Consider the following 27,494-nt stretch of genomic DNA (forward strand, 5'->3'; position numbering starts at 1 on the left):
TTTATTTATTATTTTGACCAAATTTTATATTCACAAATCAAAACGAGCTGATTGTTCATATCAAACAATAATTCTTCTTTATGTGAATGTACAAAAAACATGTTAAAATATAACTCCTGTGAGCTTTACAAGATATTTATTTATTTATTCTTCTTTACAGCTTTTAGTCCATCTGTCTTGTTTATAGACAAGTTGTATCCACAAGGTTTTGGTTTCTTTCTGTGCTTGAAAAAAAGGGGGGTTGTGGAATTTTTTTCACCACTTGCTAAAACAGATTGATCCCAACTTTTTATAGACCACATTCTGTATTATTTCACACTGATTCACATAGATAGATCTCATTTCATAAATAAAATAATTATAAAGTCTATATTTAAAACTTATTTCTGCTTTCAATCTGTAACATTGAAAGTAATATGATACACGGAGATTCTGGTGAACTCCACACCAGCTCAGTTTCTTATTGACTGCAGCAGTTTAGTCACCATGTTACAAGTAATACTGAAAGTTAAAGTGAAAGTGATGATACCTGTTGTATCATCACTGATGTAACCACCAGGGGTCGATTTCACAAAGCAGGCTCAACAAACTCTGAGTCTAATCCTGAACTCTGAGTTAATCTACTCTGAGAAAGAAAACTCTGAGTTTCCGGTTCCAGAACAGCTGATTTGAGTCAGTTTAATCAACTCGGAGTAGTTTCACCTGGAGTTAAGCGCGTGCACCACAACTATAAAAAGCCAGCATCAATGGAGCCCCGATTCAACGAGTCACCATGGCAACGGGGAAGAGGAGGGCGGCGTTTTTCGCCCCACTAGAACTAGAAATCTTAATGCGATAATACGGTGAGTTTGAGCATGTTTTCAGAAAGAAGTGCAACACAAAAAGTAAAACCTCGACATAATCTCATGGGGGAACCTCATTTTGATCATGTTTTACATTGTAAAGTAAATATTAAGTGGCTGTTTGACTGTGCAGCTGTTTTATCCCCAACATAATGCTGGTTTCACACACATAAATGTCTCCTCATCTACATCATGTTATGTTAAATAATTAATCCTATTTAAACTAACACAGACTAACACAACTACTCAGCCAACAGAAAGAAGGCAGATGCCCGTAAAACGGGTGGTGGTCCAGCACCGCCACCTCTAACGGAGGCAGAGGAGCTGGCCCTAAGCCAGAATTTAGGAAGGCCAGTGGCTGGCTCCGACACTGTACAAAAAACTTCCGTTTGCAAAGAAACGCAGCGCAACACACAATATCTGCTGGGATGTGAGAGCATGACTACGATTGGTAATGTTGCAAATGTAAGGACGGATTAGGTTGTGTATGTAGATGATGGACTGTGACGTGAAACGGTATCTCTCAAAAAGATAATTGTCTGGAAATGCTAGAACATCTATGCGCGGACTGATAACCATCTCTCAACGAATATTTAATTCTCTGCGCAGTAATGCTGCACCTTCATCCACGGGATCGTTATCAAAAGGACATGCCATGTTAGTGAAAAAAGTCGCCACCTACTGTGCCTAATGGACTTCTAATATACTGACTCTGATTGTTTTAATGATTTTTTAAATGACAGACGGCAGAACTAGGCTACGCCAAAACTCGCCTGCTGACTGAATGAATGAGGAAATCAAATGGAGTGTTTGGCTCTGAAAGAGGGCGGAGACTGAGAGAAACTCAAGGTTCATTGGGAAAAACCTGGTCCCGACCAGGTTAGGTTCATAGAGTCTGTTACTACGGTAACTGACCAAGAGCTTAAGTTACCTCTCTCTCTGAAACAGGCTAGAGTTATCCCTCTTTCTCTGGTTTGAGTTACCTCCCTTTTTGAAACGGAAAACTCAGAGTTTCCCTCATTTCAGGGTTAACAGACTGAGTTTTCACTAAACCTGCTTTGTGAAACGGACCCCAGGTGTAGGCCTAAATGTTAAACTCAAACTTCATGATTATTATTATTATTCTGATCCAATATATCTTCTCATCTGAGCTCCATACTGTATCTGCTTTGGTTTGGGAGTTGTTGCAGCTCAAAAATCCCTCCGAAAGGTAAGAGGCAGAATTATTGACAAAGAAGTTGACATTTTTTTATTTACAAAAAAAGGTTTTTCACAATTAGGAAACTAGAGGCTACACAGTTTAAACAGAGCCTTTTAATACCAAAAGAAGAAACATTGATCCTCTCTTGTCCACAACATACATGTTTTTAACCACTAGATGGAGCCACACACCAAGATTTAAGGTTTGCCAATCACCACTTTTAAAAGTCAGTTGCTGAAAAAGTTGATGAATAAAACTGAACCTGCATCTAACCTTGCAGGTCATGATGGTTTAACAGTGAAGTGGAAATTTAAAAAGCCTTGTTGCTGCAGCTGGTTTGGTGAAGCACAAGTTTAGATTCAAGTTCTGAGGATTCTCTGAATGTCTTGATTCTGTAGCTCCATATTTTTGTGACATTTAGTGTTATTTAATTGTCTGGTTGCATAGTCATGACAGATAACTGTGATGCTACTCTGTCAGTATATCTAGTTTGGCATTTGGAGACTAAATCAAGACTATGAAACTTGTGTTGAACCACACACACACAGTAGAGAGAAGTCAACAATTCACCAAACTAAATTAGCTAAAGTTAGCTGTCATTAGCCTCCACAAGCTATTTAACCTACTTCTGAGTTAAACTGCAGCAGCAAAACATGATCATGGTGGCTTGAACTTTACCTTTATGATTGAACAGTTTAAAAAGTTATCTGTTCAGCTGCTTTCAACAACATGAGGTCAGATTATAATCACACAGCAGACAGAGATAAATGCAAACTGACACATAGAGAACTTCACCTCCATGGAAAGAGACAACAGAGAGATTAAAGTCACAACACAGAAATCATTTAAAAATATGATTTATTTGACAACTTGTACCAACTTTATTCATCTAACAGTGGTGTTACTTAAATCAAATTTTAAAGAATGTCAAATTTGAAAAATGTCCTTGTAATACAGGTCACAATAACAGAATGACATCCCCAAAAAGAATTTAATAGATGAAAAAAAACTCAAATGTACTTTGATTTGTTCTTTCCAAGTGTAACACCAGCATGACAAGAGGTAACAATAACTGTTTTAAAGTGCAAAAGGTAGTTTAATGATCAACATTTAACAAAACCTTTTATTGTAGAAATAATAGTAATTTAAATGACAGAATAATATGAGAATATGTAACCGATATACTGATACAACTATACTGAGAGATACTGTGGGTGCCCTGCTCAAAGGTACTTTGACAGTTGATGTTAAGGGAGCGGAGAGCGTTTTAACTTGAAATTAACTTTATAAGGAAAATTCAGCTCTGAACTCACATGTGTCAAAACTCAAATTCTATATTTAACATGTTTCACTTCAGTAGTGAAACAAGCTTGTGGGCTCATAATCAGTCAATGTGTCCAGTGGAAAAAAGGGAAGGGTGACCTCAAGTCAATGATCAGCTTAACAAAAATAACTACAAAACATAATAACCTAAATTCTTCACTCCATCCTTCTGAGACACTGTTTTAACACTGTGACAGAAACAAAAACAGTCATTAGGATTTATAACAGTATAAAGAAATGAAATTTCTTGGTTGTAATATTCAGGATCACGTAACATAAATACATAAAAACAATATTCTTCCTCCAGTTATAGTTAAGTAAACTGGAGCTCAGATCACAGTACTACATATCACAGTCCTGTGTTGATATTTCTTGGAACTTTCACGATGAAAAGCCCTGACGAAAAGTTTATGAAGCATTGAAACCTTTCTCTTCTTATTCGTGGGTCTCTTTGAGGTCGCCTCTGGTTGCTCATCAACCAACAAGGTTAAAGTTGGAAATGATGGACGAGGTGTAAAGTTTAAAGTGCTGCCACAGAGTTTTTCACTCAATAGGCTGATGCAAAGCGATCCTGCTACTGATCATGTGGATGAAGATTTCTGGCACAGTTCTTCTCCAGGTTGTAATTTCTGGACCCGAATCAATTGTGTTTAGGTCAGATGGCGCTTCTTTTTTTTAAATGTCACTTTGAGGATCAGCATTCCTCCAGCCAGGATCCATCTAAGAGCTTCAGCTGAGCTGTGGATTAAGAAAACAAAGCAGAATGCATTAATTATGTTGCATATGATCTTTAGTAAAACATAAAAAAAGTGCTCAAAGACATAAGGATGAACTTCTCGAGTTTTTAATTTGACTGCACCTACGATGCAAAGTAAGAACATGCAAATAAAATGGTTCTCTGTGTGCAGGTCTTACAAGAAGCCACAGATCCAAATTCAAACTAGGGTGGTGAATTTTTCCAGATGTCTCCCGAACCTTGTCGTGAATTGTCTTCACAGACAGAAATAGTAGAAGAGGCTGCTCAGAACATTAAGTCACCTTTACATTGTAAATAAAACTGATTCTCTTTGGTCCATTTCATTTCTATGATGCAAACCTTTTTATGAATATTTGACTGAGCTTCACTTTTTCAGTGTTTACATCACACTTAAACCCTTCAGATGTTGCCTGGTTACATCATATTATTATTATTATTATTATTATTATTATTCAAAACAGTCATGTTCAGACTTACAAGCACATCATTTTCTCAGGAGGATGATTTGAGCTTGTATCCACTGTAGAAACCCCCCTAATGCTGATCCAGTGAGTCCACATGTGTCCGGTTGAAATCCCCAGAAAGATCAAGGTGAGTTTAACGCTCTCATCTCCTTTAACATCAGCCAGTAAAGTACCTTTGAGCAAGGCAGCTAGACTGGTTTGAGTTAGGCGTTATCATTCTTCAGATGCTGGAAGGAAAATTAACAGAATTATAAGAGTCTGTAATGATTCAGACTGTAAGAAGCAACAATATGTTTTGTTTATTTCTGACTTACATTTGGTTTTTGACGCCTTTGTTTAAATAAATATCCACCAACTAGACCACCAACGATTAGTAAGACACAGCAAACCACCACAGTTGAGATCAGAGCGCTCCGACTGTGACGACCACCTGATGGGAAAAGAAATAAAGCTACAATAAGTGGAGACACACCAGATACACAAATATGAAGATTTTAACTACCACAGTAATTAAAAACAACATGTCAGCTGATTTTAAAGACGTTTCCTCTCTTCTTCACAGATTTGTACCGTTTTCTCACCTTTTACATCCGTCTCATCCGTTGGATCAGGAGTTTGGAGATGCAGCAGCGTCTCTGTTGTCCAGGTTTCATCAGAGTGTGATTCTGGATAAAAACACAAGATTTATTATAATTTACAGCACAATACTAAAAAGTTACTGACAAAAAGTATATAAAAAGTGCTCAATCATGTAATTTTTTGACACACAATTCAAAATCAACAGATCTAAAAAAGACAAATCTTGGACCATCAACAACATCTGAAGAAACTCACCAACAACAACAAGTCGAACAATTGCCGACTGCACTCTGCTCTTCAACTTGGGAACCAAACATCTGTATCTCCCTTCATCTGCCAGCGTCACGTTCATGATCTTGAGTGAAATGTTTCCGCGCTCCAGTTCATCTGTGAACAGCTCCGTCCTGTTGAGGTACGCTGGGATCTTCATGTCGGGGTCTTCCTGTCTGTGCCGGTAAAGATGGACGTACGCGACCCGACTCAGCCGATCTGAGGGGTCAGGCTTCAGCTTCGACCACTCCACCGTCAGCCCCTTCACATTGAACTCTGGGTCCAGGTGACATGGCAGGATGACATCATCACCTGGAGAAGCGATGATTGGCTGAGTTGACCCAATCACCTCAGACTCACCTGGAAAATGGAGGAAAACTTTAACCTTCTGAAAAGTGAGAGAAGTCTGGAATCTATTTTTCTGTATGTAACTGTTGTTTATAATTTGTAATGTCAGTATTATCTTTTAGAATACATTTGAGTCATTTTGAATATATTTCAGTTATCTTTGTTGTTTTGTATTATTTTAAGAAGATAGCTTTATTGTGAAACAGCCACTTTTATTTAGAAAGCCAGTTGCGCTGTTCTGATATACGTGAGAAGAGAGAAATGAGCAGGAAAAGATGCACATTCAGACTTAAGATCTATTACGTTTGTTACAAGTTTAATGAATGTTAGTGAAAGTTTAAAGACTTTAACACGTCGTATCAACATTACAAACATAAAGCATAGATTCCACATCAGATATGACGACTAGTTTAAGTTCACATTACAGTCTGTTGACACAGAAAATGAACCGTAAAACATATTTTCACATGTTCACTGATTCATTCATTCAAGTGTCGCTCAGGTGAAACGAGTTAACAAGCGAATAAGAGAGAAACATGTCAGTTTACCTTCAACCGGAGTCCAGACGATGAAAGTCAGACAGAGAATAAAAATCCAGAATGTAAACATGTTACTGAACTGATAAAAGTCCATTTTAAACATGTAAATTACAGACAGACAGAGATGAAACGTCCGTAGAGCTGCTGAACTGCGACTCACTCTGTTGTTACTCTGCTTTTAAATTGTGTGTAAGGATGTTCAGTGGGCATGCGCACTACGCGTCATGATGTTATTTATCTTGAGTAATATTGTGGGCGGTTGTAGATCAATTGTTGGATTTCATAATACAAGCACGTGGCAGCACTGAGCACTTTCTGTTTCGAGTTCAGTCAAACTCTGATATATATATTTTGCCCGCATATAAAACTACTGTGGAGTAAATTGTGACGTTTAATTGCTGATTACATTTACCTTCACTGTACTTTACTTTACTTTACTTTACTTTACTTTACTTTACTTTACTTTACTTTGGACAAATGTATTGTTTAGATTCACTGACTCTGTTTTATTGAATTAATTCTTCTATATGTGAATGTACAAAAAACATTAAAAAAAAAACATGAAAAATATAACTCCTGTGAGCTTTACAAGATATTTATTTATTTGTCTTTACAGCTTTTAGTCCATCTGGGGGGTATTCCATCAAGCTGGCTATCAGGATAGCCTAATCTTAAGAACAAAATGCTGCAGCTAATGTGACTGATTAGTGCAAGCACCTGTCTAGCGTGTTAGCTGTTAGCTTACCAAGCAATATCTCACCAACAAGCCCTTTGAGTAGTCATAAAGAAACAAGAGCTCACCCCTGACAGCCAGCCAGCTGTCTGGTGATTGTCCAACTCCAGAGATGTTACACTTGTAGAATCCTTCATCGGATTTAGAAATGCTGTGGATGGTGATGTTTCCTGTAGAGCTGGTCGCCATGAGGAAGCCATTTTTGTAGAAATCCGTTGTGAGGTTGGAAGAAAAAGTCATTGTATTTATATTCTTACAGCTCAGAGTCACGTCGTCTCCCTCCATCACAGGAAGGACAGGACTCTCCAGGATCACAGGACCAGCTGGATGGAAGACATGCTGAATGAGAGATTGCATGGAGCTACAGAAGCTTGTTGAACAGAGGCTATACATGCCGTACAAACACAACAGTTGTGTATCCTTCAACTAAGATGTGTCACGTGTCAAGACGTTGCTTTGAACCTTGAATGTTGCTCTATGTCTACCTTTGCTATTTAGAGAAGACAGTCACTGCTTTAACCACAAAGGGTGCTTGTCAGGAGAGCGTAAAAATAAATTGTTTGAGGTATTTAAACAAACAACCAATGCTGCTGTTTTTCTGTAGAGGACAGAACTAGATGCACTCAACATGCATTTGAGAACACAAAAAGAATAGTAAAAGTGTTTTCTTCCCTAAAAGCCTCTGACTGAGGTACCTTGAGTGCCTATTTGCTACAGCTGGTGGTTTAAACTCACCGGCCACAGTGATGTTGATGGTGTTGCTGCATTCTCCTGCTCCAGACTCACACCAGTACACTCCAGTGTCAGATGGGTAAAGGTCATCAATGAAGCAGTGAGATTCATTTCTTCTATTCCAGGACAGGGGACACTCTTCGTTTATTAATGTAGATGTGTTCTTTATAACTCTCCAATGAGATGACTTTCCCGGCTCCTCACAGCTCAGAGAGAACGACTCGTACTGAAAAAACTGAGATCTGTTGGGAAGGACTCTCAGGGAAGCTGCAAGAGTCAGAAAAATGATCACAAATTGAGATTTTCATTGTAATCGCAACAAGCAACAAAAGATCTCTTGCAGAAGTGAAAAACCAGGAAAACTCTGTTTAGACATCCAGTAAGTTTTTCACCGTCTTTAGAGGTGGTTGCTTCCTTGTTTCACTAAGGATGTTACTTTTAAAAAACAAATGTGATTCAAGCTGCTTTAAGCTTCCTGGTTCTCTGCAAACTTCATTTTAAGTACAAGAGCAATAAAACCTCTCAGCTGCATTCAGTGTTGTGGTCGATGGGAAGCTGTGAATTATTTTGTTGAGTTTATTTTCTATTAATGATACAGAATGATTGCAATGCTATGAAGACGAAACCAAAGAAGCAACAGCGATAACATCTGCAGCTGCAGAGTGATGCAGTACATTCAATGTGATCAAAGGTTGACATATCGCACACAATCAAAGAAAAACGAACGACAGATCAAACTAGCTGCTGTACATTTCTAAAACGACAATAAAGGCTCTCTGCAGAGACAAGGACGGACTCTGTTGGCTTTTGGATTTTTCTGATGGCCTGGTGAGTTCTTGTTGTCTTTTTGTACCTTTTATGGTAACAATGATCATGTTCTTTACTCTTACTTACTTCATTCATTTATTTATCAGGGACAACACATCAATTAACATCAGTATGACGTAAATGTGTAAGATTTAGCCAAAATTTCTAATTTCATCTGCAGTCCCCATGCAGGATGATGTTATACATAGAAAGTAACAAATATATTAAAAACAAACAAATCTACATAATTGTAGTATTTAATTATCAATACATTAGGAGTAACTGTGGTTGTGGTTTATTGTAAAATAAATATTGTCAACTCTAATCTAAAATAATACTCTTGTTGTTTGAAATGATGATAATGATGCATCATATTTTTCAGTTAGAAATAGATATGAACACTAAAACTGCTCAGAAACAAAGATGCACACAAATAAACACACTTTGATATGAATTAGAAGTTTTGCAGCGGATGTTTCATAACAAAATAAGAGTGAAAACTGTCCATAAACACTCACCAACGACAGTGCACAGTATTGTGATCTCCATGCTGCTTGGCTGCAGATAGACTGACTGACTGGCTGGGAACGCGATGGAGCTGCTTCACACCTAAAGTCTGACTTCATGACATAGAGGCCACAGCTTCCTGCCCTAATCATAATCTGCGGGTCAAATAGAGCGAAGAGTTTGTTTGTGCAGGATGTCTCAACTTGTTTTAACACCTCAAATGTCAAATGTTTACGACTGTGGCCTCCTTTTACTTTCTGTAGTCTGAAGTTTTTTCTCACGTAGACATTTTTAAATCTGCATCAGAACAGACAATCATCCACTAATCCTGCCTGTTACAGAGTCACAATTTATCAAGTCTGTCCTAAAACAATATTCAGGAGCCCAAATGAACATTGACACGTTTTACTTGCTGTAATCATTCCTCCTGTTCACACTGACCATCAAGAGATTCCTTCATCATGCACTTACAATGTAAGTGATGGAGGTAAAAATCTGTGTATTTAAAAGTTCATGTGAAGTTGATCGACAGCTTGCGCCATATAAATTAGTCAAATGAAGTCTTTCAAAGTTTCTGTCTTTTTAGTGCCAGATTTCCTCTTTTTGTTATGATCTTCCCACTGCAGCTGAACAGGAAAACACTGTCCATCAAGACCCAGCTGCAACTTCAGTCTGAAGAACACTGAAATAAGTGAATGCCACCGATGGCCACTAGATGCTCCAACTGACCCCCATTCAAAAAGCATCAGCTTCTCTCTAGCAATACTAAGTGAATAATTGTATTTCAATGAGTCATTATGGTCTCAATCACTAAATTCAGGCCCTCTAATGAGTTTGCTGGTAGACATTTTGGAAATGAATGCCCCTTTAATGAGATTTGAAGACTTATAGTAGCTTTGATGTCTGCTGTGATTGACAGGTGACAGTTAAATGTTCATGTCGACAGCTGACTGTTATTTTAAGACAGACTTGAAAAATTGTGAACCCATCCTTTAATATTATGGTATCTTTGTACAAAGATGAAGGGTGCACAATTTCAAGTGAGTCAGACTCATCACTACTGAATTAATTGTAATTAATTGTGAATCAGTAGCTGTTGCGCCACCGGTGGCTGACACATGTTGCAGGTTGATATGAACATGTGCCTTCATGTCTACATGTACATGTGATTTCAGTTTTTATGTCAAATAAGTCACCTTCATTGTCTGTAGTTTTATCAAGGTCATCCATATGTCACATGTACAAACTTTTATTCCAACATTTGTTGGGATAATAAAAAAATGTTTTTAGTGCTGAAACTACCCGATTCATTGAATAATCAATCAAAATAAAATATAAAATAATATACAACTTTTAACATTTCACCAACAACTAAAAAAATACTACAAACATACAGTATTACATCAGATATTGATTATAATCAATGATGTATAAAGAGAACTGGATACAGCGTCAGAGACGGGGCCCTGTTCATTCCTATGAAAGTTGCTCAGTGGTGCATGAAGCCAAAAAAGTTTGACTTCCGTGTATAAAATTACCCGGATCTTCCGGGATCATTGGGCCCATAGAGCAAGCGCACTAGTGGCATTCGCCTGCCAAGTCGGCTACTTCCAGTTTCGCCCTCCGGCTAACTTGAATGAGGATAAAACAATTCAACCGTGCGGCTCTTTTAGGCTTTTGACATGTGATCGGACGGAACGGATCAAATTCTGATAGTGAAACGAGTCATTTCGCGGGGGTTGTGATGCTCAAAAAAAATTATCCGCTGTTCTGTGGACGTCTCTTTCACAATGTAAGTCTATGGGAAAAAGCCTTTTTGGGCTCAACAGCATCACGTGACGTTGTAATTACGCGGTCTGGCCGCTATGTCAAATTGGCTTTACAGCCCAGCGTTGTTCCTTTTTTTGACGCTAAATTACATCCATTATACACTCATAGAGCACACTACAGACTGGTAAAATATGGAAAAATAAAATAGAAACATAATATAAAATATGTTAAATTCAAAAGCACATCAGCATAAGTTTTCATAGAAAGATGATGTTGTTTTCTTTTTGTTTTACAATCAACAGGACCCAAATTCTACATTACCAGGGAAAAACAAGTGAGGGAGACCATCAGGACCAACCATGGTCTGGATGCCCAGGTCCAGTGGTTCAAGTAGGGGGGCATGGTTTGGAGAAACCCCTTCTTTCATCGGTGCCTTGGAGGAAGAGCTGTGCCAGATGTCCTGGTGATCCACTGTGGAGGAAATGACCTTGGGAACATAAAGCTCGTCGCAGGGATCAAGCAGGACTTGCAAGATCTCCACTGACAATTCCCTCAGATGAAAATCATCTTCTCTGCCATCAGCCAGCGGTGCCGGTGGAGGTCTGCCCATCCTAAGAAGATGGACAAAGCCCATTTTATTAACAGTGTGATGCCTATCTTTGTTTTGTCTGTAATATATTATTATATATATAAACATCAGTGATTTTAATATGAACAAAACAAAATGTGAATATATATGTTAAAAAACACAAACTGTGATAAAATATTATTCAAATTAATTACAAATAAAAATATACATACATAACATTTTGCAAACAATCAGCTGTTTTACATGTAAAATATTGATCTGACAAGTACTTCAAACTTGTACTTAAGTGCAGCAACTTGAATAAATGTACTTTGTTACATTTCACCACTGTTCAATGGTTCAATAACAGTCAAACTGAGTGTAGTTATAACTGTCAGATAGATGCAGTGGAGTCAAAATCACAGTAGAACTACATAATATATATTATTATAATATATATAATTCTGTCTGTTGTAAATGAATAAATTCATTTTTCATGCAGTTTCAAGCTCCAGAGGTCCAGAAAAAAGTAATAAAATAAAAAAAACAGATCAGGAGCCAAAAGACAGTAAAGCAGGAAAAAATCTGAAGATTAACTGCAGTCAGGTGGACATTTCATGTCTGCAGTCTGTCACTTTGTTTTGGTTCAGTTTGTTCCATAGCCTTTCTATATCTCTCCATTACCATCCATTCAGTCTGTATCTATGTGTTTTGTTTTTCTCTGCTCCATATCAACATGTTTCTGTTATGTTTCTATTGATGTCCTCATGTCAGTTAACCTACAAATCGAAAGTAAAGTCTAAGAACAGAAACTCAGGGTGTCACTTTGGAGAAATGGGGGCGGACATATGACCTCGTTCTTACTGTTTTGTTTACTGTAACCATGGCAATGTCTGCTTGATGTCACTGAGGACCAATAAGCAAGTGGGCGGAACTTCCGTTTCCGAGCGGATAACAAACAGCCAGAGGGACGAAACATAACAGTCATTACATAATAGAAGAATGTGTGTGTGTGTGTTTTAATGTAGATACTCGAAACACTGAGAGGTAGAAAAGTGTGTTTAAATTCTTCTTTTATAGAAGAGCTGAAGTCTGATGTGTTTTTATAAACTGTAAAGTTCTGACATTTGTTTTTAATTCAACATCTCATCTGAATATTTGTGATTTTTTTTGTCTTTTTTTACATCTTTTATATCAACTGTTGGTTATTATTTGGAGAACAGGTCAGTAACAACAGTAGATTATATATTAACTATTATTTGCTTTTTATCATTTCTAAAAGTCCAAGTAACGTGTTCAAACTGCTCGTTTTATTCAGCCAGAAGATCAAAAACTCAGACATTCAGTTTATTATTATATATGACAGAGAAAAGTGTAAAATCCTCACATTTAACCAAACCAGTGAATATTTGGCTTTTAATTGCTTGGAAAAATAATTTAAACCATTAATAGATCATCAGTTACCTCTGATCCTCTTTGGTTCCACTTGCTGTGTGATGATGACATCAGTGTAGGAGACATCAGTGTTGAGTTTACCTGCAACACAAAACTGCTGACTGTTAAACACCAGCTGGGTTTAAACATTTAAATCCAGATATTTGATGTAAATTATAATGAAATAAAAAAATAATAAAAGAAGAATACAAGTATAAAGCATTTTGTGACACCAGAAACCAGAGGAATGTTGTTCTACCCACTGATGTCACTGTGCAAAAGAAAACCTTGGTTTGCTCTGTTTAATATGAATGCTTCATGGACCGTCGTAGCTATTTTTATGTAGCTGGTGACACTCCCAGTTCTGTCTTTGTTGTTTGAAGTTTGAGCTGTAATCATTTTTAGAAACAATTCCTTTGAAATGAGCCGCAGACATTTCTCGAGGATGTAAGATGCTATAAGAATTAGAGCTTCAAAGCTTAGTCGATTAATGGATTAGTTGTCAACTATTAAATTAATCAATAACTATTTGAATGATTGATTCATCATTTGGAGTCATTTTTAAGAAAAAAATATCCAATTTCTCTGATTCCAGCTTCTCAAATGTGAATATTTTCTGGTTTCTTTATTCCTCTATGACAGTAAACTGAACATCTTTGGGTTGTGGACTGTGAAAAATTTGAAGGCGTCAACTTAGACCAAACAACAAATCAATTAATAGAAAATAATCGACAGATTGATCGATAATTAAAGTTAGTTTATTATATAATTAATTATAATTAGTTGCAGCCCTAGTAAGAATCCATTAGATATATCTCTGTCTATCCATGCTGCTGTGGATATAATAAATATATCAAAGATTATGAAGAAGAAATCACTTGATGCTCATTATTTAGTGTCTGTAAAACATATCTGATCCTCCTTCAACAATATTTCATTACTAAAATACAAAAAGCAAAAAAAAAAAAAAAAAGTAAAGCAGTGGAACTACAAATTGAGAAAGATTCACCAATGTGACAGCGGAAGATGGAGTTTCCTCAGTTGTCATAGAGTTGAAAGCATCAGAATAAGCTAGTAAGTGGAACTTGAGTAAAGACAAATTACATAACACATTTAATGTCTGATGTCGACAGGCAGGCTTTGGGCTAAGTGAGGCTTAACACGCCGTGGTTTCATCTCTGAACAGACAATGATAAATTCATACCAATATTTTCATCTAACTCCTGGTAAGACAGCAAACCAGAACATTGAAGATGTTGGAATATCCCTCTAAAGTAGAGCGTGCTCTGTTATTTATAATTACGGAACCAAATTCAGTAGTTGTACCTTGTTATCTGTCCATCATATTTTTTGCCAGTTAGAAAATGTGTATTCATCTATTTATGGATAAAACCATAAAACAGGGTATTTGTATGTTAAATGAAGCAGAAGAAGCAAATCAAGGTTGTAGAAGTAACGTTGTTTATAAGGTATTTTATACATTTCCGCTCATCTAAACAACTTCATACATCGACATTGCACTTCCTTGTTTCCCCAGCAATCCAACTGCCAGGTATGAAGTAGATCCGATGGACTTCTCTGCTGCAGTTAATCAGAAACTCAGCTGATGTTTACCAGGGTATCATAATGCTTTCAATCTGACAGATGAAAAGAAACAAGTTTCAAATGTAGACTTTAAAATGATTTTGTTTATGAAACGAGATCTGTTAAGTAATCTGTAAAGATGCTGATACACAAAACAGATGATGATGTGTCATGTTGACGATCTTTGTTTTATCTGTAGGTGAGAGCATTGTACATCATCCTCAGATAAAGCATGGAGGTCCTGGCCATTTTTTTCTCGACAGAGTTCATTTCACCTCTCTGGGAAATAATATATTTATATTGTTATATATATAATTATTATTATGTACTTATATGAGTCCCAGCTCAGTAACCATGGTAACTCAGTCAGCTGAACTAGCTGCTCTGTGGCAGGTTAAAGGTCAAGCTTAACTCAGCTGCATGTCAAAGAATGTCTGACAGACGGAAACAGATTCTCAAAAGACGCTTCCATCAAGTGTCTTTTCACACTCGCATCACTTGTCTGTGTTCAGGAAACATAAAATAGAAGAACTGTGAGGGACTTTTACAAAAATACTTAACTAGTTCCCCATTTTACTCGCGGTCACTCCTGTATTGGACTGGACCCTTTTATTTAAAAGCTTAGCGTTTATAATTTAAGAAATAAAAGTGTGCCAGCGTTATTTTGAAGTTATTTATTTATTCATTCACTCATTTTGTTCAAGATATGAAGACAAAAAGGAAATTAAATAAATGGCCAACCATGACCTTCTGCTGTGTTTAAAGAAGGAACTTGTTGCTGGCAAAAGTCAGAACCTGCTGCTTCAAAAATGCTCACAATGCGTTTGAAACAGCTGCACTGTATTTAGAAACAGTCAATAAAGTTCAGTAACTCTATATTCATGTAGGGTAATAAATATACAAATGTCAATTAGATGGTATTCTGCATGAGAAATAAAGAAAAGAAAAAGGTTATGATGTTATAGTGATATTTGACCCGGACAGACTGTATTTATATCCTTCTCCAGTTTCTTTATCTCCAACTGCAACTTAATTTTTAACTTTCATCGACGCTTGTTAATGGACATTTTGTGAAAGAGAAAATGTGTCAAAGAGTTTGATAATGTTGGGAAGTTGGTTCTCTTAATTAATCACTGTAATTTTAATTATATGTCTGATATTATCTAGCCAGTGATAATAAAGTAATGTAAAGTAATTGGTAGATTAATTAATAACTAAGACAGTTGTTAGTTGCCGCTCTACTTTCCAGTAATCAGTTTAACGTCACCATCTTATCAGGTTGGAGTCATTCCAAGAATTGTAAAAACACACACAAACACAACCACACATTTAAATAAACAACTGATAAAAGGTTGTTCTGCTACAGTGTGGTTGTTCTCCACTAAGTAACTGGTTACTCAGAGAAACCAGGTTATGTGGGAAACCCAACCACCAACCTTATTGTGGATATGATGGTTCCTGGCTTTTTTTCTTCCATTGTCTATTCATTTCCCCACAGCACCAAAATGAATTTAACAAACAGTCAAATGTTCAGCGATAGAAACTGACTTATTTAGACTTCTGCAGGTTACTTTTTGATAGTTTCAGCTTTAATCGTAGTTTGGATGCGGTTATTTTAACTTTGTGTCATGATCTTTTCGTCCACGCTGTCTGCACCTCAGGATACAGAGAAGGCTAATATGTTAATCATTTGGGTCGCTTGACTCTTTTTTCAATGACATAAGGAGCTTCCATGTAATCAAGGAAGTTGTGCAGTCTGAGGGGAACTCCTTATGTTGCAATTTTTTTTTGCAACATATAGATGTTATCTTATAACAGCTGAAGTAGGCCACACCTCATGAATGACACTTCAAAAAAAAAAAAAACTAACTGTCAGACATGTTAAAAAACGTTGATGTAACCTAGTTTTCAATTTAAATTTATAGTAATAATGTAATAATGTGTGGTTTGAAACACATTACAGTTTGGACTGAAACTGCAAACTGACGTCTATAAAGGAAAGGTGGCTGCTTGCTGTGTAAGATAACAGAGACAGTAAGAACACTCTATCAGCTCACTACTATTCCATCTCCCCATAAAGCTTGCAGATTATGGAGCAAATTAAACTACAGAACATTTGTTTCCAGAGTTTGTCCTTAAAAGACGGATTCATGATTTTTCAAGTCCTCGGACAGTGTTTTCCTGTTGAGCTGCAGTTGGAAGTATAGTAACAAAAAGAGGGACTTTGACATTAAAAAAGACTGTAACATTGAAAGATATCTACTTGATTTGACTCATATGGACGTTGAAGCTTCATATTAGCTTCAGATAAACTTTTAAATGCATTTTTGTACAGAAGGAGGACTGTGGATTTTGTCCTCCATCACTTCCATTGTAAGGTCATTATGAAGGGATCTTCTAATGGTCAGTATGAACAGGAGGAATGATTACAGCAAGAAAAACAGGTTTCACTGTTCATTTGAGATCCTGACTGTTGTTTTAAGACTTGAAGAGTGAGAAAACCAAAAACTTCCTTTGTTTCAATTTTCAGAGCTGCAGGATGCCTCATCAGAGGCTTTGCCTGGTCTCTCTGTCTGGACAGACTACCTTCGGTGTTTTGGCTGCCATCCTCCTAACACTTCACCCATGTACAGGTAAATGTAAACAGGTTGTACTAGAATTACAGTAAAAATGTTTGGAAAATGTCTTTTTTCAGCTATAATTTATTGTTTTGTAAAGAAGACAGGACACTGATTTTTGGTGAGTAACGGTTCTGTTTCTTCCCAGGTCAGTCTCAGGATAAACCGCCTCAGCTAGTGGCAACAGTTGGTGATAACATCATTTTACCATGCTACCTTAAACCTCTCATGGATGCATCTGAAATGTGGTTGGAGTGGGCAAGAACTGACCTGAGCCCAGCGTATGTCCATGTGTGGGAAAAACATAAAGAAAGACTGGATTTTAAACAGCCATCATACATGGGAAGAACATCACTGTCCATTGAGGAAATGAAGCACGGAGACATTTCACTGAACATTTCCCAAGTGAAACTCCCTGATGAGGGAACATACAGCTGCCTTCTTCCTTCTTTGGGTCACAAATCTTTTTTTCAGCTTATTGTGGCACTACATGTTTCTCTTGTCTCTCATCATCAGGTTCTGTCTCCTCACCTGTCATAAATATGACCATAAACAGCAGCGTGGTGGTGTTACAGTGTGAGTCTAAAGGCTGGTATCCAGAGCCTGAGGTGTTTTGGCTGGACGGTGAGGGAAACCTCCTCTCTGCTGAACCCACAGAGACAGTCAGAGGTCCTGATGACCTCTATACTGTCAGCAGCAGAGTGACTGTAGAGAAGAGACACAACAACAACTTCACCTGTAGAGTCCAACAGAACGACATGTTCTGACATGTTCCTTCATTATGAAGAGTTTGCTCACATTAGTTTATTTAGAAACGGCTCCGAAGACTAATAACAGTGATCATGTTTTCAGTCTCTGGGGAGTAGTTTTGTGTGTGCAGCTTGGTCGCCAGAATAGAACCTTGGCATTGTACGTTTCTGCAAACCACAGAAACATTGAATATCTAAGTTTCAACACGTGTAATACATAGCATATTAACATTTCAACAATATGTATCATATCAACATTTCTAAAGTGACGTAGTTCACATGTGATGTATATGAGCTGACTTTCCTATGAGGTCAGTGGTTGGTTAGGAAATTTTTTGTCAGTAAGTTGGAAATCAGCAGAGCATGGTTCAAGACCACCTCGAAACCAATGCTGTTTCAACCTTTATGGTCAGAACATGACAAACACTTGCCAAACAGCAGAACATTTCACAAATCTGAGGTAGAACATTCAAAATTCCACTTTTTATGACCCTGAAAGTTGCATATGAACACATAGAATTCGTCTTATTTTCTATATTAATAAATAACTTAGGGATAAATGTGTAAAGAAACCTTCATAATATGCTGTCATGTGCCGTTTGTGCTATTCAAGTCAAAAATGTTCTTTAGGATGCAAGACATGCGGAGTAGGTTGAAATAAATACTTACTGGATTTGAATTAGGATTTGTATGGACAATCATTCTATATACTTAATATACAAAGACAACTTCCAGGTTGCATAATTTAAAAAAGTCAATATAATCCGAGCGTTCTATTGAATTACATTCAATGTGGTTCATGCATCCATTCAAACTGCAACTTATGGTTGAAACCAAATATATTTTTCCAGCCTCTAAAACACCAGGACAGAGATTCCAGAGTGTGAGAAGGACTATCAGCAGGGGTAACACATCTTCAGATTTATTTTGTGATTTTAACTGTATATCTAAAAACTACAGTATATTACAGTTGCAATTATGTTCCACAAGCACTACAGAAGTATCTGACGTGAACCACTTTTCCCTCAATGCAGGTGATGAGACTGATGGTCTAAGCAGGAATCATCTGGAGGATGAAATCAATAATCTTCAGCAATAAAAGGAGCATTTGGAAATAGAAATTATTCATCTGAAAGAGGAAAAGTGCCAGAAAGAAAATCTAGACCTCAGTCAGCTTGTGAACTGCGGTCACGTTATAGCTGATAACAAACCTCAGAGACCAAACTCGGCTGGCAACCACTGCTGAATTTCATGTGGAAATTATCCCAAGAATTAATCTGAATATGAATCTGAAGATACATTGGTTCACTCAATTATAATATAACATTCATGTAACAGTCTCAGTCTTATATGGTTGCATTTGATTCACGTCACCAGCGAATGTTACAACTCCTTTGTCTTTTTTAGGGTTTTTCAGTGTCTATTGGTGGGATGTTTAGCACTGATGCTTCAAGAGAAAGAACATCTGATTTGCAGAGAGTTCACCTTCATCAATCTGTTGAAGACAAAAGGATTTTCAGCTTTTATTTACAATGAATTTGAGTATTTTTAAACTAGCAAAATGACTAAAAGTATAGAGTGAAAAGTCTCAGCACACAGAATAAAATACTGTGGATACTTAAAGAGTCAGACTTCATGTTTATAATCATTATTCTGATCCAATATATCTTCTCATCTGAGCTCCATACTGTATCTGCTTTGGTTTGAGAGTTGTTGCAGCTCAGAAATCCCTCTGAAAGGTAAGAGGCAGAATTATCGACAAAGAAGTCGAAGGGTTTTTTATTTACAAAAAAGGTTTTTCACAATTAGGAAACTAGAGGCTACACAGTTTAAACAGAGCCTTTTAATACCAAAAGAAGAAACATTGACCCTCTCTTGTCCACAACATACATGTTTTTAACCACTAGAGGGAGCCACACACCAAGATTTAAGGTTTGCCAATGAACACTTTTAAAAGTGAGTTGCTGAAAAAGTTGATGAATAAAACTGAACCTGCATCTAATCTTGCAGGTCATGATGGTTTAACAGTGAAGTGGAAATTCAAAAAGCCTTGTTGCTGCAGCTGGTTTGGTGAAGCACAAGTTTAGATTCAAATTCTGAGGATTCTCTGAATGTCTTGATTCTGTAGCTCCATATTTTTGTGACATTTAGTGTGTTATTTTGCATGGTTACATAGTCATGACATAATGGTGATAATATTGTGTTATCTAGTTTGACAGTTAGTGACAATCCGGCTGTGGAGATTAAAACAAGACTATGAAACTTCTGTTAAAACTGCACACGCAGTAGAGAGAAGTCAACAGTTCTGCCTCAGTAATGTCACTCAGCAATCTGTCTCTACAGTTAGCTGTCATTAGCCTCCACAAGCTACTTAACCTACTGCTGAGTTAAGCTGCAGCAGCAAAACATGATCATGGATACTTGAACTTTACCTTTATGATTAAACAGTTTAAAAAGTTATCTGTTCAGCTGCTTTCAACAACATGAGGTCAGATTATAATCACACAGCAGACAGAGATTAAAGTCACAGCACAGCAATCATTTAACAATGGTGTTATTTAAATCAAATTTTAAAGAATGTAACATCTGACAAATGTCCTTGTAATAAAGTGCACAATAATGGAATAACATCCCCAAAATGAATGTAGGGGAGAACGGGGTAAACAGAGCCACCCCCTTTATCTGGGTAACCATAAACAAAATGTAATCATATGACCACAAATTAAGAAAGTATACTCAAGTATACTCAAGTGGTCAGCAAACCAGAGCAAAAAAAATGATTTTTGTCATGCCAAGTGAATTCATCATGTTACTAAAGTTATCAGTATTGTATCTTAATTAAAAAAAGATATATTTTGGACATTATTATATGTTAATTTAAGTCAGTGTCAGCTACAAAACAAGGTCATAAACATAACTATGGATCTGAGCCACTGTGTGAAACAGTTTTGTTAAAATGGAGGTTGTGGGGTAAAACGTGTCAGTGATGTTGGGGCAAGTTGAGCCAATGGCTCAATTTACCCCCAAAATTATTTTCTGATATTCTAGAGACTAGAGACACTGTTTTACAAGTGTTACAATGTTGACGAATAAATACCTAATTGTTGACTGATGTTAAGTTTAAGCCACACACAAACATGCTGCACATACAGACAGGTGACAAATTAAAGGAAAACCCAACGTACTGCCAAACCATGTGCTGCCAAAAAAGCTTCAATACACTTTGGCATTGATTCTACAAGTCTCTGGACTCTTCTGGAGGGATGAACACCATTCATTCAAAAGATATTTCCTCATTTGATGTTTTGATGATGGTGGAGGAGAGCGCTGTCTAACACATCAGTGCAAAATCTCCCATAGGTGTTAAATTGGTTTGAGATCTGGTGACTCAAGGTCATTGCATATGATTCACATCATTAAACACTCATCAAACCATTCAGTGACCCCTCAAACGTGCTTCCATTTAATGCTTTTTAAGATTTTTAGTCAGTGTCACACCAGCATGACACAAGGTAACACTAACTAACTGATTTAAAGTGCAGGAGGTAGCTGAATGCTCATGATTTAACAAAATCTTATATTGTAGAAATAATAATAATTGAAATGACAGAACAATATGAGAATATATAACTGCCCTGCTCAAAGGCATGTTGACAGTTGATGTTAAGGGAGCGGAGAGCGTTTTAACTTGAAATTAACTTTATAAGGAAAATTCAGCTCTGAACTCACACATGTCAAAATGTAATAACCTTCTCTGAGACATTGTTTTAACACTGTGACAGACACAAAAACAGTCATTAGGATTTATAACAGTCAAAAGAAATAAAATTTCTTGGTTGTAATGTTCAGGATCACTTAATATAAATACATAAAAAAATATTCTTCCTCCAGTTATAGTTAAGTAAACTGGAGCTCAGATCACAGTAACGTCACAAAATGTTTCAAAATGCCACATCCTCTTTTACTACATATCACAGTCCTGTGTTGATATTTCTTGGAACTTTCAGTTAAATCTCAGAGCAGAAAATGTTTCAGTGGAAGAATGTTGAAATATTACCGGATGAAAGAAAATCAGCATCAGGTGGCTGTAAAATAACAAAAAACATGATTTATTCTGAAAAAGAATAATTTGAATAATTCATTCGTTTAAGTTGATAAGTCTTCTATTGACCTTTCTCAGTTGAAATAAATCATGTCTTTTGGTACTTTACAGCAGTTTGATGATTTTCCCTCCCAAGCTTGTTGCTAATAAGATTTTCTTCCATCGAGTGAGTTCATATTTAAACATATTTAACTCGTATTTCTCTGACAAGCAAGAAAGTCCCAGAAAAGACTGTTCAACACAAAATAAATCTGATAATCGTCCTCCTCCAGAGAAGGACATTAAGAACCAAAGGTCAAAGAAAAGGTTTATGAAGCATTCAAACCTCTCTCTTCTTATTCGTGGGTCTCTTTGAGGTCGCCTCTGGTTTCCCAACGACCAACAAGGTTAAAATTGGAAATGATGGACGAGGTGTAAAGTTTAAAGTGCTGCCACAGATGTTCAGAGTTTTTCAATGCAAAGCGATCCTGCTGCTGATCATGTTGATTAAGAGTTCTGGCACAGTTCTTATCCAGGCTGTGGATCTAAATCAATCGTTTTCAGTAAGGTTTAAGTCAGTTTTAAGTTAGGTGGTGGTTTTAAAATCACTTTTTTTCACTTCATAGCCTGATATATCTTATTCCTCTGTGTTGTAGACCTCCGTTATTGTTCAAAAACTATTAAAGACACATCAGTGAGCCCAGCACACAGTTTAAACAGAGCCTTTTAATACCAAAAGAAGAAACATTGACCCTCTCTTGTCCACAACATACATGTTTTTAACCACTAGAGAGAGCCACACACCAAGATTTGCCAAAGTACACTTTTAAAAGTGAGTTGTTGAAAAAGTTGATGAATAAAACTGAACCTGCATCTAATCTTGCAGGTCATGATGGTTTAACTGGCACAGTTCTTATCCAGGCTGTGGATCTAAATCAATCATTTTCAGGAAGGTTTAAGTCAGTTTTAAGTCAGGTGGTGCTTTTAAAATCACTTTTTTTCACTTTGGGGATCAGCATTCCTCCAGCCAGGATCCATCTAGGAGCTTTAGGTGAGCTGTGGACAAAGAAAACATGTATCTGCTGTAGAAACCCCCCTAATGCTGATCTAGTGAGTCCACATGTGTCCGGTTGAAATCTCCAGAAGGATCCAGGTGAGTTTAACGCTCTCATCTCCTTTAACATCAGCCAGTAAAGTACGTTGGAGCAAGGCAGCTAGACTGAAGGTGATTTGCTTTAAACGATGTCATATTGGATGCTAGAAGGAAAATTAACAGAATTATTAGTCAACAGTCTCCAAAAGAGTCTGTAATGATTTACACTGCAATAAGCAACAATATGTTTTGTTTATTTCTGACTTACATTTGGTTTTTGACGCCTTTGTTTAAGTAAATATCCACCAACTAGACCACCAAAGATTAGTAAGATGCAGCAAACCATCACAGCTGAGATCAGAGCGCTCCGACTGTGACGACCACCTGATGGGAAAAGAAATAGAGCTACAATAAGTGGAGACACACCAGATACACAAATATGAAGACTTTAACTAGTAGTTTGGAGATGCAGCGGCGTCTCTGTTGTCCAGGTTTCATCAGACTTTGATTCTGGATAAAATACAAGATTTATTATCATTTACAACACAATACTAAAAAGTTACTGGCAAAAAGTATATAAAAAGTACTCAATCATGTAATTTTTTGACACACAAGTCAAATCAATAGATGTAAAAAAGACAAATCTTGGACCATCAACAACATCTGAAGAAACTCACCAACAACAAGAAGTTCAACAATTGCCGACTGCACTCTGCTCTCCAACTTGGGAACCAAACATCTGTATCTCCCTTCATCTGCCAGCGTCACATTCATGATCTTGAGTGAAATGTTTCCGCGCTCCAGTTCATCTGTGAACAGATTCGTCCTGTTGAGGTACGCTGGGATCTTCATGTCGAGGTCTTCCTGTCTGTGCCGGTAAACATGGACGTAGTCAACCCGACTCAGCCGATCTGAGGGGTCAGGCTTCAGATCGGGCTTCGACCACTCCACCGTCAGCCCCGTCACGTTGAACTCAGGGTCCAGGTGACATGGCAGGATGACATCATCACCTGGAGAAGCGATGATTGGCTGAGTTGACCCAATCACCTCAGACTGACCTGGAAAATGGAGGAAAACTTTAACCTTCTGAAAAGCGCGAGAAGTCTGGAATCTATTTTTCTGTATGTAACTGTTGTTTGTAATTTGTAATGTCAGTATTGTCTTTTAGAATACATTTGAGTCATTTTGAATATATTTCAGTTATCTTTGTTGTTTTGTATTATTTTAAGAAGATAGCTTTATTGTGAAACAGCCACTTTTATTTAGAAAGCCAGTTGCGCTGTTCTGATATACGTGAGAAGAGAGAAATGAGCAGGTAAAGATGCACACGTGCTCCAGCTGAGATACATGCTAAATATCAACCTATTCAAGTGGTTGTGAAATGTTTAAGGACCCTCCAAGGACCAAGGATAATTCCCTTATTTGCAGAACGCAGCCAACGAGGTAATTCATGTTTTTGTCTTTATTTTATTTGGTGAGCTGTTTTCCACATGCTGTGAAGGTTTTTATTTTCGCTAACTTTGTCCTTATACTGTGTGTGTGTGTGTCTGTAGTTTTCACGGTGGATTTGGAGAGAAAGCTACAAATAAACCAGTTGCAAGAAAGCCACTTGTGTTTGCCTGTGCTTCGAGGGAATTACACTGTATGTTGTATGTAGCAACGATATTATCTCAACTATATCTCAAACCTTTTCTGTAAATCCAAACTTCCAGTATCAATGACCGTATTTTACATTTACAATTTAGAAACTTAACAAATGCTACAGAGAGCATGTTGCACTAAGGCTGAAACTAATTCTAACTTACTAACGATTGATCGGTTGTTATTTTCTTGATTTAATTGTTAATAACCTTCAGGCGGAAGGTAGAAAATTAGTCAACAACCTGGAAATCAGAACCAGTGAATTTTCCGCTATGATTAAAAAATAAATAAATCTTGGGTTTTGGACTATAGTCAGAGAAAACAAGACATTTTGAAGATCAGTCATGGGTCTGGAAACTTGAGATGGACACAAATCACATGAATCAGTAGATGAACTGATAATGAAAACATTTGTTAGTTGCTGCTCTACTTTCCAGACATTAGCCTTCAATTATCCCACACAAAACTATTTATTCATCATGTGACCAGCAGACAGATGACTGATAGACACTGAATTAGAGATTTAGACAACTGATAAGACGTTGTCGCTCATCCTTCCTTTGCAACTTTACTGTCAATAACTGAATCGTCAGGTCATCATCATGGTCACTGATGAATCATGTCAGCAAATAAACAGTAAAATCACACATTTCTCGCAGAAGAATATGACAAGAATAAAATATATGTAACAGATTATGTAAAATAAAAACAATCTATTATATATTTTATTTGACTTGCTTGTTTGTTTGTTTTGCGTAATAAACTATAGGTTAGTTTATCCACAGATAGACTACAGAGGGGTGTACTGCGAAGCGAGATTAGTGGGTTAGTGAGGTATGTTGAGCCTGCAGGGTTTTCAATGTCACAAAGGTGGCTCTCTTTTAACCTGCTACATCACCATGGTAACTTATACTGCTAACTTAACCTGGTCCGGAACAGGTTATGTTCCGAGTTTCGGCTTAAATCGGCAATAAAAAGCGCCTGCTGCCAGCATTCCTCTCTCACCTTATTTCTTTTTGCTGTGATAATGTATCTATATTATTCATAGCTCTCCGTTATAATCATCTGTTCCTCCTGACTGAAGTAAGCGGCACAAGATCTGTCCATTTCGTGCTGAAAAATCCAAAACACGCACAAAGCTGAAAGCAGAAAGCCTGGGTTAACCAAGAAAGTTCATATCCTCCGTCGTCCACTTATCTCTGTTCGCGAGTGTAAGGTTTGTTGATCCAGCTCACACAAAGAAAGCCTGGATATGTTGAACTTGCTTCGTAGTTCACCGCTCTGATCTATTACGTTTGTTACGTTGTTTGTTTGATTAACGTTAGTGAAGGTTTAAAGACTTTAACACGTCGTATCAACATTACAAACATAAAGCATAGATTCCACATCAGATATGACGACTAGTTTAAGTTCACATTACAGTTTGTGGACACAGAAAATTAACCGTAAAACATATTTTCACATGTTCACTGTTTCATTCATTCAAGTGTCGCTCAGGTGAAAGAGAAACATGTCCGTTTACCTTCAACCGGAGTCCAGACGATGAAAGTCAGACAGAGCATAAAAATCCAGAATGTAAACATGTTACTGAACTGATAAAAGTCCATTTTAAACATGTAAATTACAGACAGACAGAGATGATGCGTCTGTACAGCTGCTGAACTATGACTCACTCTATTGTTTCTCTGCTTTTAAACTGCGTGTAAGGATGTTCGCGTCATGATGTAATTTATCTTGAGTAATGTGGGCGGTTGTAGATCCGTAATTGGATCTCATAATACAAGCTAGTGGCAGCAGTTTCCTGTTTTGAGTTAAGTGAAACTCTGATATATATATTTTGCCCGCATATAAAACTACTGTGGAGTAAATTGTGACGTTTTAATGCTGATCACATTTACCTTTACTTTACTTTACTTTACTTTACTTTACTTTATTTTACTTTACTTTACTTTACTTTACTTTACTTTACTTTATTTTACTTTACTTTACTTTACTTTATTTTGGAGAAATGTATTGTTTGGACTCACTGACTCTCAGTTGTATTGAATAAATTTGTTTATTATTTTGACCAAATTTTATATTCACAAATCAAAACGAGCTGATTGTTCATATCAAACAACAAATCTTCTATATGTGAATGTACAAAAAACATGAAAAATATAACTCCTGTGAGCTTTACAAGATATTTATTTATTTGTCTCTACAGCTTTTAGTCCATCTGGGGGGGATTCCATCATGCTGGCTAACGGGATAGCCTAGCTTATTTCGACAAGCTTCGCTAATTTAAGTGAGAGTTCCATCACTGCGGCTTATGTGAGTCCCAGATCAGTAACCATGGTAACTCAGTCAGCTGAACTAGCTGCTCTGTGGCAGGTTAAAGGTCAAGTTTAACTCAGCTGAATGTCAAAGAATGTCTGACAGACGGAAACAGATTCTCAAAAGACACTTCCATCAAGTGTCTTTTCACACTTGCATCACTTGTCTGTGTTCAGGAAACATAAAATAGAAGAACTAGAAGAATAGAAGAACTGTGAGGGACTTTTACAAAAATACTTAACTAGTTCCCCATTTTACTCGTGGTCACTCCTGTATTGGACTGGACCCTTTTATTTAAAAGCTTAGCATTTATAATTTAAGAAATAAAAGTGTGCCAGCGTTATTTTGAAGTTATTTATTCACTCACTCATTTTGTTCAAGATGTGAAGACAAAAAGAAAATTAAATAAAGGCCCAACCATGACCTTCTGCTGTGTTTAAATGTGTACAGTATTAACTGCTTATAGTAAGCAGAACTCACCGCTCTCTTCACCTGTTCTGCCGCCGGGAAAAGAAGGAACTTGTTGCTGGCAAAAGTC

General features: G+C 37.0%; 3 protein-coding genes and 1 long non-coding RNA gene across 9 annotated transcripts in view; 2 read left to right on the forward strand and 2 right to left on the reverse strand.

Annotated features, from left to right (window-relative positions):
- LOC122974275 (butyrophilin subfamily 2 member A2-like) overlaps positions 1-17,950 on the forward strand; it is a 47,107-nt gene extending 29,157 nt beyond the window's left edge. Inside the window, exons 2-3 of one of the 2 annotated variants that reach the window (XM_044342298.1) lie at positions 16,989-17,091; positions 17,593-17,950. In XM_044342298.1, coding sequence (XP_044198233.1) covers positions 16,998-17,091; positions 17,593-17,843 — 345 coding nt within the window. In that variant the 5' untranslated portion in view covers positions 16,989-16,997 and the 3' untranslated portion in view covers positions 17,844-17,950. The remainder of the gene's footprint in view (positions 1-16,988; positions 17,092-17,592) is intronic. The other variant, XM_044342296.1, reaches the window with a different exon arrangement.
- The window catches only part of LOC122974228 (myelin-oligodendrocyte glycoprotein-like), a 73,224-nt gene that overhangs the window by 7,640 nt on the left and 38,090 nt on the right, over positions 1-27,494 (reverse strand). The window contains exons 1-6 of one of the 5 annotated variants that reach the window (XR_006400253.1): positions 26,163-26,361; positions 23,677-24,057; positions 5,169-5,252; positions 4,902-5,017; positions 4,601-4,814; positions 3,713-4,104 (exon numbers count right to left, since the gene is read on the reverse strand). Coding sequence is in view for 2 of the 5 variants with exons in the window: in XM_044342215.1 (XP_044198150.1) it covers positions 23,152-23,163; positions 23,268-23,383 (128 nt within the window). In the remaining 3 variants the exon portion in view is untranslated. Of the gene's footprint in view, positions 1-3,712; positions 4,105-4,600; positions 4,815-4,901; positions 5,018-5,168; positions 5,253-22,612; positions 23,164-23,267; positions 23,384-23,676; positions 24,058-26,162; positions 26,362-27,494 lie in introns of those variants that run through there. The other 4 variants (XR_006400254.1, XR_006400255.1, XM_044342215.1 and 1 more) reach the window with 4 other exon arrangements.
- Positions 6,941-11,548, reverse strand: LOC122974194 (sialoadhesin-like). The gene is made up of 3 exons (XM_044342165.1): positions 11,194-11,548; positions 7,792-8,055; positions 6,941-7,379 (listed from the first exon to the last, which is right to left on the reverse strand). The coding sequence occupies exons 1-3, from the start codon at positions 11,504-11,506 to the stop codon at positions 7,060-7,062; spliced, it is 897 nt and encodes a 298-aa protein (XP_044198100.1). The 5' UTR covers positions 11,507-11,548; the 3' UTR covers positions 6,941-7,059.
- On the forward strand, positions 24,064-24,603 carry LOC122974317. The gene is made up of 2 exons (XR_006400321.1): positions 24,064-24,442; positions 24,553-24,603. It is a non-coding gene; the product is annotated as an uncharacterized LOC122974317 (long non-coding RNA).

This window comes from Thunnus albacares, chromosome 22 (assembly GCF_914725855.1).
Source record: "Thunnus albacares chromosome 22, fThuAlb1.1, whole genome shotgun sequence".
In the NCBI taxonomy this organism is placed as follows: domain Eukaryota; kingdom Metazoa; phylum Chordata; class Actinopteri; order Scombriformes; family Scombridae; genus Thunnus; species Thunnus albacares.

What these genes read in the sequence shown, in the direction of transcription:
- LOC122974194 (XM_044342165.1), bottom strand. Translation starts at nt 11,506, where the DNA reads ATGGGCTTTGTCCATCTTCTTAGGATGGGCAGACCTCCACCGGCACCG. An exon ending in CCCTCACTTGTTTTTCCCTG is followed by an intron (nt 8,056 to 11,193) that starts GTAATGTAGAAT and finishes TGACTCTTGCAG; the next exon opens with CTTCCCTGAGAGTCCTTCCC. An exon ending in CATCAACATCACTGTGGCCG is followed by an intron (nt 7,380 to 7,791) that starts GTGAGTTTAAAC and finishes TCTTCCATCCAG; the next exon opens with CTGGTCCTGTGATCCTGGAG.